Source organism: Urocampus carinirostris, chromosome 3, assembly GCF_059441175.1.
Source record: "Urocampus carinirostris isolate Australia breed hairy pipefish chromosome 3, RoL_Ucar_1.0, whole genome shotgun sequence".
Classification (NCBI taxonomy): Eukaryota; Metazoa; Chordata; class Actinopteri; order Syngnathiformes; family Syngnathidae; genus Urocampus; species Urocampus carinirostris.
Window position 1 is genome coordinate 11,247,537 of NC_142351.1, and position 17,177 is coordinate 11,264,713.

General features: G+C 39.7%; 1 protein-coding gene across 7 annotated transcripts in view; it reads left to right on the forward strand.

Annotated features, from left to right (window-relative positions):
* The first annotated feature begins 449 nt into the window (after positions 1 to 449).
* Positions 450 to 17,177, forward strand: part of LOC148368668 (myelin transcription factor 1-like) — a 57,142-nt gene continuing 40,414 nt past the window's right edge. For 6 of the 7 annotated variants that reach the window (XM_088330667.1, XM_088330669.1, XM_088330671.1 and 3 more), the window contains exons 1-3: positions 507 to 782; positions 4,991 to 5,097; positions 10,239 to 10,296. In XM_088330667.1, the coding sequence (XP_088186793.1) occupies positions 5,095 to 5,097; positions 10,239 to 10,296 (61 nt within the window). In that variant the 5' untranslated portion in view covers positions 507 to 782; positions 4,991 to 5,094. Of the gene's footprint in view, positions 485 to 506; positions 783 to 4,990; positions 5,098 to 10,238; positions 10,297 to 17,177 lie in introns of those variants that run through there. The other variant, XM_088330668.1, reaches the window with a different exon arrangement.

The following is a 17,177-nucleotide window of genomic DNA, read 5'->3' on the forward strand; positions in this document are numbered from 1 at the left end:
AATACATCTTGAATGAAATATTGGACCATACCACGTTTGGCTGGCCATAGGGAGGCGAGGATTATACTACTCATCCTGAATCATATTTGAGTGGGATTCTAAAGCTCTTAGATGGTTGTTATGATTAATGCTTTTTAGGATGTTTGAAAACTTTGTGGCCCTGTTAGAATGTGCATAAGCTTTAAGTGCAGTTTTCCTAGTTTTTTTAAATTGTCATCATTATCTGCTCAGATGTTTAGGAGTAAGCGAGTGGGGGAGGTGGGCAGCCAAAGGGGGTGTGTTCAAGTACCAGAGAGTGCGTGGTGAGGGGTGAGCTTGTGTGCGAGGCGTAAGGCGGGGTGACAGGGGTGGGGGAGTCCTCAAGCCCTGCCCATGTGATGCTCGAGGTTTTACTACAGCTTCCGTGATGTCATGGCAAAGGGCGGAGGGAGGAGAATGGGGGTGGCGGAGGGGAGGAGGGGATACAATGGCTCATGAGGGAAAGGTAAGTCAATATTAGGTTTTTTTTTCTCGCTGACAAAGGCAAATGAAGCCATGTTTTTGCTTACAAACAAGTAGCATCCCTCATGCCTCGATCCGGAGCCGCAAGCCGGTGCTGCGTGTGACCGAGGCCGATCGCTTTCTCTCCCTCATCACTTGGCACATCTGGACCTTCGGACCAGGATATAAAAACATTTTTTTTAAACTATCACACGGATGCTATTTTTATCACCTCACGCGTACGATTTCGTGTACAACTACTAAATTACAGAGGAGACAGCGACGCATTTGACTGATTTCAGGTAATGAACTATACCGAGATGTTTTCTATGCATTTATACTTTGGCGTACTAATTAATCAATTAATCAATTAGTCAATCAATAACGCATTTTTTTGCACTTATTTATTCAAACTTTCTACCAATCGAACGGTGGGACGGAAAGTATGTGTGTTTTGATAAGAGTTAAGCAAACGGACGCGCAGCACAAGTGCGGTGCATTTTCCTATACTTCTCGTAGTTTTTCGGAGTGGTAAATGTGTGTCAGCGTGCGAATGCGCGCGTGCGTCTTCACAAATAGTACTTGTCACTCTTTTTACGGTACGGCGTCCTGTACTTTAAGTGTATATTCCGCTCTGTCCTCTAGCTTCACCTTTTGCCTTTTTTTCCACGAATGCGCGCGTCCGTCATGTGCGCCTGCACTCCGCGTCGCCGTCCATCCACGGAATCTGTATTTTAGTGTACTTCAATTCGCAAAGGTGCACATTTTGATTTGCGGAGTTTCATCAGAAACGATCGCTGCTGTTGCGATGCGAGAGAAAAAAATGGATGGAACCTGTAAAAGAGGGAGGGGTTGCTCGGCCATTTGATCCTCTGCAGCAAAAATAAATAAATAAAAAATGCGATGCTCTTTTCAAATGTCAGTCGTCTTTAATGGTGCGCACATTTGCCCTCTAAAACTAGAGCGCAGAAATTACCTTCTCCCTTGGCGAGATGAACTGCGCGCTGTGTCGTGATTTTTTTTTATAACCAGTGTGTTGTCAAATTCTCAAGCCGCGTTGAGGAACAGAACGTTGTGCTTTTGCTACTCGCAATCATAACCTCCTCTTTGCTTTCGTACATGGCCACAGTGTGTGTTTGCGTGTGCATGCGCGGAACTATCATGCACCTGCGTCCTAAGATGGAGGAAAGAGATGAGGGATGATGACGTTCATGATGATGAATCTAACTAAACGCTGTGCATTTTACTGTGGTCGGGTGCGCATTCTTTTTTTTCATTCATTTGTAAGAAAAAAAGTTTGTTGTGATTTTGAGCTTATGCTTTAGCTTATGTCAAGGTTATTGCAGGGAATAAGAGCTTGTGAAGTGAACTACTGCCTTCAAAGTATCCACATTTGAAACTTTATTCAGTATGGCTTGTGTAGTTGCTGCATGCTGTCATTGTTTTTTTTTTTTTTTAGAGTAAATGATGTTTCTCTTTCTATTAAGTAAAAAGTGTCAAAAATATTTTCTGAGTTCACAATAAATTCCTTTAATCTGCTGCAACATTGATGGATGCGATGAATACTTTTTCGGGGGGTTGTTTTCATCCACTTTTTCTTCTTGTGAAATGTAGCCTAGTTTTAAAGGATTACAGAATTAGGTTATTGGTGCCTTATGCTGCCACTGGAGTCTATAGAGCTCACATGCAGCTCAGGCAGATCTCACCTCAGTGTTTTAGTTACCTTAATGGTGAACCTTCCTATTTATTAGGAACTGAATAGCCTGTGGCAAGGACAGCAGGTGCCAGAGGAGAGAGTGTAATAAACATGTTGGAGGAGCAGCTGGGGCCAAATTGCACCCTCGTCATTCAATGCCGATCAGAAATCTCAGCTATAGAAGTAAAGGTCAGGCTCCTGCAGGCTTTCATTGGAAAGCAGGCATATGAAATGACGGGTTTGGTAATAATGAATTTCATTCCCTGTGTTGCAAAAGTGCAAAAGTAATTTGGCTAAAACAATGCTAAACATACAATCTAAGGACAAATACTGAACTGTTTTTTTCTGTTTTTCCTATGAGAGCCGGAGACACGTTGGTTGTTTCTCAAATGCTGAGGTCAGGTTCCTCGGGGAGGCTTCTCCAAAAGCTGCTTCTTTGCTATCTTTGACTATTATCCCTCATTCAGCAACTGCCAAGAAAAGGCATTTTTTTCTCCTGGCAGCCTTTTAATTATTCTCTTTAGACAGGATCTAACCTCCGTAGAACCTCAAATGTGTCAAAATGAAGTGACTGGATAGTTTTCTGTGTGGTCACAACTTTTGATTTACGGTTCACAGATTCCCTTTCCGCTTCATTGACGGTCTAATCACATTGCATTGTGACTAAATCCCTCTTTACAGGAGCAGTGTACATCTGGCTTGGTCCAGTATGTACACTTAATACTGTTACAGTAAGCCCACACTTGTATTTAAATATGGATTTAGGGCTTTTTGCTCCATTGTCCCAATAAAGTAAGCTGCGCGTAATGGTATTAACCTTGCATAAACTTAAAAATAAACAGTTTTGAGGGAATGCCTAAAACTCTGTAAGTAAGATAACGTCCACTTTTGATCGTTACTGCAAATTGAGCTTTATAATTGATCGTTGTTTTTGTGGTTGATGTGTTTTTACTGTGCATCAGAGTTGTTTCTAATTGTCTGTCCCCTGACACCAAAAGATAAACAACACAATATAAAATAAACTACTAGCACCGTGATGCAAAATAATTAATCATTCTTATTTTCAGAAGAAAACAATTTCAATGTTAAAATGTCTTGTGGGTGGTTAACTTTGTAAAGTATTGAAAGAATTTGCCAATTTGAAAATAAATTGCCTAGTTGCAGGGTATTTTGGTGAATCCTTTCAATCTGCATTGACGCATCACTCATTCGGTCCCATACCGTTTTTCTTCCTCTGATCAAGCAAACAAACCCCAGTGAAAACTAGTTATCTCCCACACCTCCAAATTTTACTGCACAATAATGAGCTCTTAACTCTTTGGGTGAGAATACGCAGAATAAGATGAACAAGTATATAAGACATGCACACACACAAACACATAGATACACACAAACACACAGACACTTATTGTTTTAACTATCGACCAACCAATCAATCAATCAATGTCTCTATGTATCTGATTGAGCCTCAGCGTCTTTGATTGGTGCAGCAGTAGTTCTCTCCAGAGGAACATTTGCGCACTTTTTAGCCAGAGTACAGTAAATTCATAGGACAAAAAAAAATTGTCCTAAGACTCATTTTCTTACAGCTCTGCTCATCGGCCTGTCATTTAACAATGCAGAACAAATGCTCAAAAGAAAAAAACTGAAGGCAATGGGAGTGTTTTTGTGGCTGTCTGCATATATCTGTTGAGACAGCTGAGAGAGAGATGCAGACCAACAGTATTGCTGTAGTCATCACTTTTGAGTCATGGGGAGCAAAAGTTGAATATCAAGCATTTTACAGAGTGCTGGCAGGGTGTTGGTGAGTTTTGCGTGTAATGGACAAAGTCAGGAAGAATTTATAGGAAGAGGCTGCAGGGGAGCTAGATTGATGTTCAGGTCCTATGTTCGTCTTCCTCTAAAGAAATTGGTATTCGCAACGGCAATTAATATAAGTATCGACCATACAAATTTCTCCAGTTATTGTGAATGCATTTTAAAGAGTAAAACTACTTTTAGGGTTCATGTCTTCTCGGTGCTTTTCATGTTTTATATTATTTAAGCGAATTACAAGTGGTTTTGATACTTCATGTATGTATTGTGTCTACACAAAAGTTGAAGACTTGTATGGAAGTCATGTACGTACAGAATTATGGGATTGACTGATTGAATAAACTTTAAGTTTTCTGCTTGACATTTTATAGTTGCCTGTTGTCCTAAATCAAGGAAGGTCTTTTAAACTAAATACTATAATGCTTTGGCACATTAGTTCCTAATGCACAAAGGGAGTCATTACAGACTATACTCCAGAGTGTGTCTTTATTAATTGCATCTTGTTTCACCGTACTTCTATGCTGCATCAAACTAAGACCACATATGTTACAGTGAGCAAAATCTAGTGGGGATTTGGAATACCTCAAGTTTCTCTTGGGTGATCAGAGCAATGAAGCGAAGAGCTATTACCTTAATGAAAAAAAAAGGGGGAGGGAAAAAAAAGCTTGATTTATGGATGATTCATTATTTACTGACTGCTCATCCCTCGCATCCTCCCCCAATTCTTTATATATACATCCTGAAAAGCTCGATAAAAAGAGCCAAATTTGATTGATTCTTATAGCAGACTTACGGAACTCCCAGCTGGGGCACTTAACCATGCATGCATGCATGTGTGTGTTTCCATAAACCTCAAGTAGAGTGTATTACATGCTTCACTACCATCACCGTATCACCCTAACCTTGTATTCTTTAACCACACCTCTTCAAAGTTGGTAGCTATCTCGTAAACCATGGCAAATGTTTCTCTTCATTTAGTTGCTTTTTTCCTCACATTAGAAAATGAGTTTCGGGGTGAGCTGGTGAACCAGCGGTGGACACGGGGCGAGAGGACCAGCAGCCGCTGCCAGGCCTCTCTCAGACTGCAGAGCCGTCGACCAATCATGGTGAGTGACAAGCCCCTGCAGCATTACCCCCACTGGACCCCCACCACACCCACTACCACTCAGAGTTAACCGCACACACCGCTTAATTCTCCTTGCTGGGCATTTCCTAACTCAGGAGGGACATCAAGAAACGGGGGTGGGGAATAAAATGTAAAAGAGAGGGGGGTTTAGCTTTGGATGAGGGAGGGGTTGGATGACGGCAGGTTGAAAACATAATCAAACAGCACATCAAATGTCCCGCTCGGCCCCACCTCGCCCCACGTCCGCCCTTGCCCGCTTCAGCTTAGCTCAGTTTAGTTAAGCTCAGCGCTTTGCCTCTGCTGAGTTAACTTTTTGCTCCAGCATTTTTTCATTGTACTGAAACACACAAAAAAGCATCTCAAAAGGATGGCCTTGAGCTCCTCATACATGAAATCAGCAGAAACGGATATTCCCCTCCAAAGCTGTTAACTGAGCTTTGCTGCGCTCCTAAATTGTGATCATTTTCAAGGTATTTCACAAAGCAGAAAACAGCACAGCAACAAAGAAATGGAGGGGGCTGAAGGGAGCGAATGAAAGAGATATGAGTGTGTGTTGGGGGGGAGTTTTGGGGGGCAATGAAAGGTGAAGGAAGCGGTGTGGTGTGGAGTGGGCTGTTCCCCCATGGGCCTAGTAAAAGTAGTTTCGCTCCCCCCAATGGCTCAGGTTCATCTAAGAAGATGACGTTTATTGATTTGGTTTGATTTCTGCTGCGGGCCGGGGGGAGGGCTGGTTGGGCCGGGGGCTGAGGCTCGACAGAGAGAGATACAGTTTTTATCTTTGTATGGCATCTGTCACTAAACCATTTTATAAAAAAGGAAGGAGAGAAGATGGTGTGGATAGAATTGCCGAGTTATATTCGTTTATATATTTTTAACTTGTTCAAAAGCTCACTCGGCCTTGGCAAGTCAACTTGAAGAGAAAAAAAACTACTGGACTCCAAAATAAAAAGCATTTATTACCAACTCTCATTGCCCATAATAAAGAAAAAGCAGGGTTTCAATTTTCAAAACTATTGCTTTGTTTTAGTAAAATCACAGCATTTGAAAACATATTCAGTCTTGGGATTTAAGATCAGAATGTGAGTAATCTGTTTTATTGCCTCATAATTATGCATATGCGACCCATTAGGAAAACCCACTCGCGTTAGTAATATGCGTCCTTAGGTAATTACAGGCCACAAATTTGGCCTTGGTGGGGATAAAGAAATATGCATGTTTTCTTCCTCTATCTCAGTGGTCGGGAACCTTTTTGACTCAAAGAGTCATGAAAACAAAAAATGTTTTTTTAGAGCTGTAAGACCAAAATTCAACGAAACCGCCAAACCCGCTTTCTCGACAAAAGGTAATTCTTCAGCACATTTTTTTCTTTTGACTATTTGATCAAATCTATGAAATAGTAGTAATGCCTATACCTTTTTACCATATCGACAAATATAGGTCTTAAGTATATAGTGTCTCGTTTTAATCGACATGTTTGTTGCAAATAATGATTTCAAAACTAGGTGCGAGCAGAGTTGTTTTGTAAAAATGACAAGATACTGCAAACAATAAGGATATGGATGTATTTAGGAGATCCGCCCACTCCTACCATTCGCCCAATCAAATTGCTCTGGGTTTTTGGCTGGGGTTTTCAGCTGTTACAGTTTGTTCTGAGTTTTCATCATAAAGTTTCTCAACAGTGAACATAGATTGTTTAATGAGCTTCCATATGAAGGATTCCTTAGGGACGTACAACCAAAATGGAGTCTGTTGGTGTAACACCGTGAGTGTAAACTATCATTGAAATGTTGCCTTACATATTTTTGACTTCCTGTGTCGCTTTGGCTTCGCATACATTAAAGATTGGAAAGATTACCACTGCCCCTATTTAATCTCTGAGCCAGATGTACTCGGGAAAAGAGCCATATCTGGCTTGCAAGCCATACCCTACCAATCACTGCTCTATCTGCTCTCTCTGTTGTGTGATTTACAAAAATGAAAGCTTGATGTGGCTTTGCCAATCCAACATGGAGGCCACCTCCCATGGTCAGTGTGACTGTGAAGTGCTTTTCTAAATGGCAGCTGGTGCCTGCAGGTCATTTTTGGTGATGTCAGTCCTCCTCCGTCACCAGTTGCAGTTGCCGTAACTCTGTGCACATCTCTCCCGCTCTGCCTTTCTTGTAAAATGAAAACTGAATAAAAGAGTCATTAATTTGAGCCAAAAGACGAAGGGTGACCTTCTCTCTGAAGTCATTGCCCCCAGCGAGACATTTACATAGAGCTGTCACAATGTAGCGCAAAGCCCTCTTACACCAAACGCATCACACGAAAAAAGTAATTGAGAATGTACAACACAGCCCGTAGGGATGAATTGTGAATTCCACCTTGTGCTTTTTATTCTTCCTCCTTCGCTGCCATTTCACATCAAATTTCACAGTTCTTGAAGTCACGCATGATCTACAGTATGTTCATGCTGCAAGTGTCGCACTTTTCCATTCACACTCAGCCTCAATATTCTCTCCTTCTTCCCCTCCCACTCTCTTTTTATGCATGAGATTTTGATAATTCTGCACACAAGGGGCCTCGCTTAAAAGAGCAACAAGGTAAAAAAAGGAGAAGTTTGAACCTACATTAGAAGCGTCCCCTTTCAAAGAGATTATGAAAATCAGGCGAAGGCCTGCCTTGCTGCATTTGGATCCACTGACTATGACTTTGTGCACATACAAATTTAATGAGTTGGAATCGAGAAAAGGGACAGGAAGAAAAGAGGAACTCTGATGTGCTTACAAATTTAAATGTGCGTCGCTATGGTGACACAAACATGAAAGCCATACGCGCCCTTTCCTGATGACTGATCAGGATGAACAGGAGCCATTGGAGGATAAGCGAGCAAAAGAGCTGACATTTTTTTCACAGATTCAAGAACGACATTTCTTCAACATGATTTTTTTTTTAACATTTACTGTAAACCAATCCATCCACTTGGGTTTATTTCATACTTGGGCGCATGCACCAAATGGTGATTTTTGTTTTTAGAAAGCACACACACACACTTGTAGAAACCCTTCACGCTGCACTCTTACGCACTCAGCTGTTCGATGCAAGTGGGCTACTGAAAAGAGGCGACTTCTTTCCTCATGCGGGATACAAAGCTACGGCTTGTTGCACAACTTCACCACTGACAGCACCTGATCTAATAAGTGGCAAAAGTGGTGGCAGGCCAAGTGTCTAGAGGGGAGGGATGTTGTCTGTCTGCACCTGTATCTCCAGCCTGACACTAAATGAATGAAAATGAATGAATTCAACCCCGGGTGAAAAAAAAAAGCTCCCGTAGGGAACAACTGCATGCTTCATCTTCTTCTCATCCCTCTTTCTCTACTTCTTTTCATAAGTTGTCTACAAGCAGGAAAGAGTCTTTGCCAAAAAGTGAAAGGGGAAAACTTAGAGGAGAAACAGGGCCTTGTGTTTCATTCGCACTCTGGTGATGCCAGCGACCACGAGCGGTTAAGTGCCTGGGCAAAGAGAGGGCTTGAGTCGGGAGCTTCACAGGAGCTAGGAACAAGGAGAGGAAAAAGGAAGGGGTAAACCCGTGATAACATAAAGTCCAGTAATCAAAGCTAAAAGCTCCATTGTGACTAAAAAGCATCTGATAGCTTTAGAGTGCAGCGCTAAGGAGGTGTGGCCCTCCGTCAGTCTGTATGTGTGCCTGATTGTGCCAGAGCCGGGTTAACACCTGCTCTTTTGTGGTTTAAAAGCCGGGCTAGGACTAAGCGTTGCTCGCGGTCCTTTTCCCACACACATAATTTTGCTTCAACAAGTGTTATTAAACAGCTTTCAAAGGATGTATACTGTATTATTTTTGCCTCGTCGTTATTGTGCTCAGAGTTATGATTTCCAAAGGTTCCTCTCAGTAATGCTTGCAGTCCCTATGCATTCACGGCCCTTTGCCGCCTAGGAAACACGCAATCATGTTCACCACTGACTGGTGCAGATTATAGGTGGTTTTAATAGAGTGACTTACCCTGTGCTACCACTTTAATGCTTGCACTTGTATTTTTATTCGTAGAGTAAAACGGCCTATTCGTTTATTTATTTTGACCACAAGACTAGAAAAACTAATGTAATTGAAAACATTCTTTAATAGATAGATGGATAGATAGATGGTTAGATAGATAATTGGGTAGGGTTACTTTAACTGCATTACTTTCAATTACTTTTGGATTACTCCAATACCAAATATGCTAATAAAAGACAAAAGAAACTAAATATGAATAAAATGATGACTCACAACACGTGGTAAGCTTTCTCTCCTGGCTTTGATCTCTGATCTCCGGCAAAACTAACATAAAATGCGACAGAAACAAAATGAAAATAAATCCAAACAGCTTGCCAACATCATTTTTGCCGTTCCATGTATTCCGTTACTCCCCAAGCCTCCACAAAATTTAGTAATTTCATTCATATTGAGTTTCTTTTGTCTTTTATTAGTATATTTGGTATTGGAGTAATCCAAAAGTAATTGAAAGTAATCAATTTAAAGTAACACTACCCAACCCTGATAGATAGATAGATAGATAGATAGATAGATAGATAGATAGATAGATAGATAGATAGATAGATACTTCATTCATCCCCGTAGGGAAATTCACACTTCCCTTGCATTGAAAAATAAAATGATAAAATAATGTTATAGAAAGCAAAAATACCCAATATAACGAGTATTTAAATAGTGCTACGGAAAATTCGCACTGTAATAAAAATAGGGTTATATGCAAATGTAGGGGTGGGGTTTAATATGGGCTTCTACTCCCCCGGGTGGAGTTAAAGAGCCTCATGGCATGAGGAAGAAATAATCTCCTCAGTCTGTCCGTGGAACAAGACTGTGAAGCTGCTCTTCTGTTTGGAGATGATGCTGTGTGGTGGATGTGATGAATTGTCTATGATTGACCGCAGCTGTGTTCAGTGCCCGTCTCTCAGCTACAGTTGTCAGGCTGTCCAGCTCTGTGCGCACAACAGAGCCCGCTTTCCTCACCAGTTTATTAAGACGAGACACATCCTTCTTATAATAATAATCAGGTCGTCCGTATCTTGACTCAATCTTTCTTGACAACCCAACCCATACTTGTGCTCTGTGTCTCTCAGATGAGTGTCGAGGGCGATGATGACAAGCGAACTCGCACTCGGTCCAAAGGAATCAGAGGTGAGCATCATTTCCCTTGTTTGGATCAGTTTAGGAACGCAACAACGAATTGATAACATCGATTCAAGTCGATTATCAAAAGCGTTGGCAACAAATGTCATCAGCGATTTGTTGTGTTGTGTAATTTTTAAGAAAGTACTCGCATTCTCATCCAATGTTACCTCTCTTTTTGGGGACTTTATATAAAAAAAAGGATCATAGAATAGAATATAATATACCTTTATTGTCATTGTTACAAAATGGGTTAACATATTGTGACAACGAAATTGGGCATGACGCTCCAGGTTCACACATTCACAGTGAGGTAAAAAACCCAAGAAAATAAAGGAACAGAGAAGATAAGGTTATAAAACAAGGAGGATAAGGTTATAGTTATAATTTACACAAAATTTACACAAGAAATGTCGGCATGTAGGATGTTACATACAGTTTGGTATCGTAAGGGTTTGTGCAATATGCATTTAGTGCAAAAATAGTCATCATAAAAATAGTCATCATAAAAAATAGTCATCATAATATGCATCATCATGCATATTTGCATGCGTATGTATTCTTGTTTATTGTTAGACTATTTGACAAACACTTGGATTTTGGTAATTGGTTCATATTATGGAATATTCACTCGTTTTGGGCATTATTTTTGTATCTGACCAAATCGTTTGAATAGAGAAGGAAATTATAAGTCTGTGTTTGTTTTTTTAAATATCCTACTCTCTGATTAATCGAAAAAAATAATTGACCGATTCATCGAACATTAAAATAATCCTTAGTTGCATCCCTTGGTCAGTTCTTGCATTTTTACAATAAAAAAAATGTCTGTCGTTTTTTTTTTACAAAATCAGAAAATGGTAACTGAAAAATAAGAAATATACAACCCTTGAAAAAAGTAGTCTATTTTGACACCTGGGTAAACGGTTTCTTTCATTTTGAATGTTTGCTGCTGTGCAGTTGTGCAATTGTGGGACTCACAGCCATGTCCATTCAAGAGTTTTTTCAATCCAATTATATTCAGTATAGGAGAGGCACATGATTATATGGTTGAAGTATAAAGACACACAGGGGCAAGTAGAAATGAATTAAAATAACTGCTTATGGATGGTGCAACCTACAATGTTGGCCACTGCGAAGTGGGCTTTGTGAGACACCTTTCTACACCACTTGACAACATTATCCACATTTCCAGGCTGTTTTATTTTTCGTATGGGTTTGCTCCCCCGTATACGTGTACCAAACTTCCTAAAGTTTTAGAGCATTATAGCCTGAAAATGGCCAGTAAAAACACGACTTGCAAAGTTCTCAAAACAGACTTTGCGTATTATGGCGGTAGAACGGTGACGCACTAACAATTGAAGAGCACGTCGGATAGTTCAACGAAATGGGGTCTGACTTAGCTTGGTTAGATTCATAATATTCAAGCCAATACGGTGTGAATGACATGCATTGTACATTTTATACGTGTATATTCACTTTAAAAGACAGCTTGAGCATTATGCTATATTACCAAACACAATTTTTTTTTGTCTGACAAAAATATTGATTGGGACTCCAAGTATATACTTACTTATAATATAATTATTTCGTTTTAACAAAAATGTCACGGTTGCCATGGTGCCCAATCGGCCCCGCCCGTGTGGCGCCATCTGCGGCTCGTTGACAGATTGACCTTCCGTCTATTTGAATGAATGAAAACTTTATTTCGAACATAAAAATAAAAACAGGACAAAAACAATGAGTCAACAACGAAATAATGTCACACAACATGTTCGAAAAGGGGTAGTCAGAAGCAGATGCTTATTTTTCCTACCCTTTTATCTTCCCTATTAAATACATTTTATAGATAGCTCCTCTTGTGTCCAATACAACAAAATCTCATGGATATACTTATTACCTAGGTCAGATATCAATAATTATAATAGTTACAATAATCACATATTTTATACACTAATCTTCGCAATACCCATCCCTCAACGTCATAATGCGCATAATGTCACTGCGGCACCAGTGATAATATCAATAAAAATAAACACAATACTTATAACAGTTCTGATGTGACAATAGCACAATAACAACAAGTTAGCCATAGTCTGAAGTGCAGTATTTTTAAGCTATATATTAGCTATATATTATATATTTTAAGCAGTATATTTAAGCTCAATGCTCTCACTCTTCCTTCGTCAGTCCGTCAACGAACCTCTGACCCGCAAAACGTGGGTTTTGACTCGGTCCTGTTTCCTGTTATTTCCTGTCCTGTATTGTTCCTGTTTATTTTGTCCTGTTTAATATCAGTTTCCAGTTTCATTCCAGTCTAGTTTGTTCTGTTTAATTTCGATATCCTGTTTTGATATCAATCCTGTCTGTCCCATTGTTTAATATCGGTTTTCCAGTTTCGTTCCCGTCTAGTTTGTCCTGTTTATTTTCAATATCCTGTTTTGATACCAATCCTGTCTGTCCTGTCCTGTCCAGTATCGACCCCATCTGTCCGATATCTGCTCGGGCAATTAGTATCGATCTCGTCGGCCTCTGGCTTCCTATCATTCCATGCCAGACTGCTGCTTAACGTGCATGACTCCCCATTTCCCGTAAAATAAAATGCTTGTGTGAGAAACGTCACGCATTTGGGTCCCGATCCTGTTCCGGTGCATGACAAAAAAATGATCTGCAACAAATAATGGCTGAACAAACAGGTCATTCATTTTATGCAAATGAACTAATACGAAAATCTAACTGTAATAGTGGTTGAGGCCTGCTGAAGAAACGCTTAACTCCTGTAACGAACATGTACAGTAACTTGGAAAAGGCAAAAAAGGGTTTTGTATTATATTCAAGGTCAAAGTGATGAAACTAGACACTTGTTCAAAGGCAGTTACTCACTAGTAGTTAAGGGCATCATCCACAGTCCTTTAGGCTTCAGTTCAACAGCAATGATGATGTCCGTCCTTGCCCCCTTCACCAACCCTTTGGCCCTGTTACCGCAAATTTTATATCATATATTTTACAATTAAATTGCAAAAATGAATACTTCATTTTTCAAAATGTGCCAATTTGTTGAAACGCATGCGCATTGTGTGTGGGACATAGATATTGACCATGGACAAAACCAGGAAGTAGCTAGCCAATCATATTACAGGCAGTGGGTCCCCTCCATCCCAAACACTTGTGTTGGTGGTTGGCTCGCTCTATTTCTACTTTTATCATTGTCAACCATTCAAAACACACTAAAACGGATCTTGATAAACTCACCTTTTGCAACCTGACATTTTCCCCATGCCATCAATATAAATCTTGTTCTTTGGAGGGAATTGGTTTCAGGTTCGAGCCCTGAGGATAAGAATGCTAATTATAACAAAATATTGAATTAATTAATATTAAATAGGTTGATACACCCTCCTCTCAAATTTATAAATAAAACAAAAGTTGCTTTTATTTGACTTATTAGCATATCTGCTTGCCTGATACTCAATCATTTCTAATTTAAAGGCACTGTGAAGGGTGCCCCTAAAAATGTCCTTGAGGCGGACTTGTCTCTTCTTATTACGCAAAATGACACAAACACCCCCACCTATTTGCAATATCCTCTCTTTTTTTCTCTTTTTCCTTCAGTTTAGAAACATGCAGTGCTGGGCACTTTAAAATTTTAGTCAGTGCGCCATTTGTAGATCATTGATGTTCACCCCCTGCTGTTTTTTCCCCCTCAAATTGTAAGTAGTATGTAAAAAATAGACACTGTGGAGCCATGTGGTGAGAACAGTACATAATGAAAACTTTTAACTAAATGCATTCAAGTCAAATGCCTACAAATACAGTCTATTGTTACTGTAAATAATAATAATATAATTATTATTACTATTGTTGTTCTTCTTTTTATTTTTATTATTGTTGTTATCATCATTATCAGTTATTATCGTTTTTGACACATGATACCTGGAGGGAGGGGCTAAGCATACAAAAAATGAGTTGTCTAGATTGAATACAGTGTGTACTAAAGTGGCATAAGTAGAAATAGTGTGCTTTCTTTCCAATTGCACTGTATTTTTAAACTCTGTGAATATTTGGTACGATTTTGCATGTATGCTCCTTGTAAATTATGTGTCTCTTTCCCTTTAATAATAATAATAATAATAATAATAATTTCCTTTGTATTGTCATTCTTTGTAACAATGTACATAGAACGAAATGTCGATACACCTGACCCGTTGTAGCGTGTCGGTGCAGCCGCAGCCAGAGGGCGCCGCCATTATCCCAATTAGGTATGTCTCGGTCGAGGCGCGAACCAGCGACCTCCCAGTCTCAAAGCGGGCACACTACCATCTAGGCTACTGAGCTTTAGTTCCTAATGATAGGAAAACGGTCAGAAAAAAGCAAATCCATTAAAAAAAGAAGGAAAAAAAGCTCAAGAATTGTAATAAATAAATAAATTTTCCTTAAAAACTCTTGATAAAAACTCTTTCTTCATATTAAGTAAAATCTTTTTGAAATCAATTTTTCACTAAGAGAAAATAATTTATTAAAAAAAAACATTTGACTTTAAACATCTTAAAGATACCTGAAGAGGGAGAAAAAGAACCACAATGACATCCATCAACAAGTATAACATTGGATTAAATCAATCCAAGTAATTGATTTGTTTGTGGTTTGTAAGATGTACTAAAAAAATGCAGTGCCTTTTTATCCTATCAGGACCAGAACGGAAACAGGACCCTCTTGCGTGACGTTTACCACAAGTTTTATTGAAAGAGAGAGGAAGGGCTGCGCCTACGATCCGGTGTTCGCTGGGCCCGGGAAGCAAATCGCTCTCGTCCTCGGATTGTGATCCGAACACGGAAGTGGATATTCCATAGAGAACGATGGCGGTGTCAGGGGCGGAAAACTGGTCGGTAGCCGGGACTGGGAGAGCAAGGCGTGGTCGGGGTCGGAAGCGAGTCGTAAGCCAGAACGGGAGAGTAGACGTAGTCGGGAACAAAAAGGGGTCGTAAGCCAGGACGGTAGAGCAGACGCGGTCAGGATCTAAAAAGCGACAAACGGGAGCAAAAACAGGACAGGCGAGAGTCAGGGTCAAAAAGGGCTAAGCTTAGTATACACAGAGATTCGCAGACGGACTGACAACAGGGGATTGACAGGACAGGGTTCAAATAGTGACAGGGAGCCAATCAGAACCCGCGGCGGTTGGCGCCAAATGAGCGGGCACAGCTGAGTCACATCAGTAATCAAAAATAGTTTCTCCAAAAATATCAAAATCATTTGTTTAAGCAGTACACTCTTTAATGTGTATTTTGAATATGTTTGTATAATTCCTCACATAATTTAGATATTTTGTATAAGCCCCCGTTGGTACTTAATTAAAGGTTGTACATGAAGCATTTTGTAGTAGAGGTGCAGGATGACCAAATCAAGCAGTTTAGTTTTCTAAAAAGATTAAACTAAAATACATTTGCATGAAATGTCTCTGTAACCTCCAGTGACTGAGAAAAAAATGTATTTTATTTTAAATAATGTAACTAATGGGAACAGTCAGCTAGTAATGTTTACATGTTTTTTTTATTTTCCGTCTTCATAACAAGAAATGCTAAATCAATAAGTGTTTAAAATTTAGTATGTAATACATAAAATGCAGTCTTATGGTAAAAATGAGGTTTAGTGCTTTCAGAAGCTTTGATTTTCAAGCAATGCGGCGGAACTGCATTTTAGATTCATCGCCAGTGAATGATGAAAGATGGAGAAACTGAGATGCTTCATGCACACATGCTCACCTTACACACGTGTGCGAGCAGACACGCTGCAATATGCCTCTTTGTATCCTGATACAGTAAGAGGGGTATTTTTGCCATGAGTTATTGGAGCCTTGATTCAATCCTCCTGGGTTGTATCATTTTCTTCTATGCACCAAATAAAAATAGCATATTCTCCAAACCCCCTTCTGCTGCTCAACTCCCGATCGATGTTATTAGACATCCGACAGTGATGTGTGTTCTGATGGGTAGCGCTGCTTGAGTTATTTTTTTAAAGGCAATTACTTTAAGTAGACCTTTGAAGGCTGTGCTGCCACCGTTATTGCCGTTTCGCTTTGAATACAATATTTTTACCTAAAGTCCGAGGCCATCTAAATTCAGGTTATTTTGTTGCTGTTGTTTGCATAGTTGTATTGAATGAATGAATGAATGAATGAATGAAAACTTTTATTTCGAAGATTAAAATAAAAACAGGACAAAAACAATGAGTCAACAACAAAATAATGTCACATAACATGTTCGAAAGGGGGTAGTCAGAAGCAGATGCTTATTTTCCCTACCCCTTTATCTTCCCTATTAAATACATTTTACAAATCCTCCTTTCCTCTTATGTCTAATATAACAAAATCTCATGGATATACAGTGGAACCTCGGTTCTCGACCATAATCCGTTCCAGAACCCTGTTCGAGAACTCATTTGTTCAATCACCGAAATCATTTTTCCCATTAAAAATAATGTAAATTGTTTTAATCCGTTCCAACACCCTGAATGTTTTCCATGAATGTTTAACGTAAACATGAAGCTAACCCAGGCTAATCGTATGTTCGCGTTGTCGTAATCTTCCGTACGAAAGATTACGCTAACATGAACGTGTAAAATAAAAAAATCAGGTTGTTTACAGGTCATTTAGCACCACAAGTGGCTAGCGCTTCATTGGAAAGGGGGCTCCGTTCCAACACCCTGAATTTTGGGCTCAGTTCCAACACCCTGAATGTTCAACGTAATCATAGAGCTAACCCAGGCTAATCGTACATTCGCGTTATCGTAATCTTCCGTACGAAAGATTACGCTAACATGAACATGTAAAAAAAAAAAAAAAAAAAAGAATTTTGAATAGGATTTCTTACCTTTGTGGTGGTCAGCAGAAGGCGCAT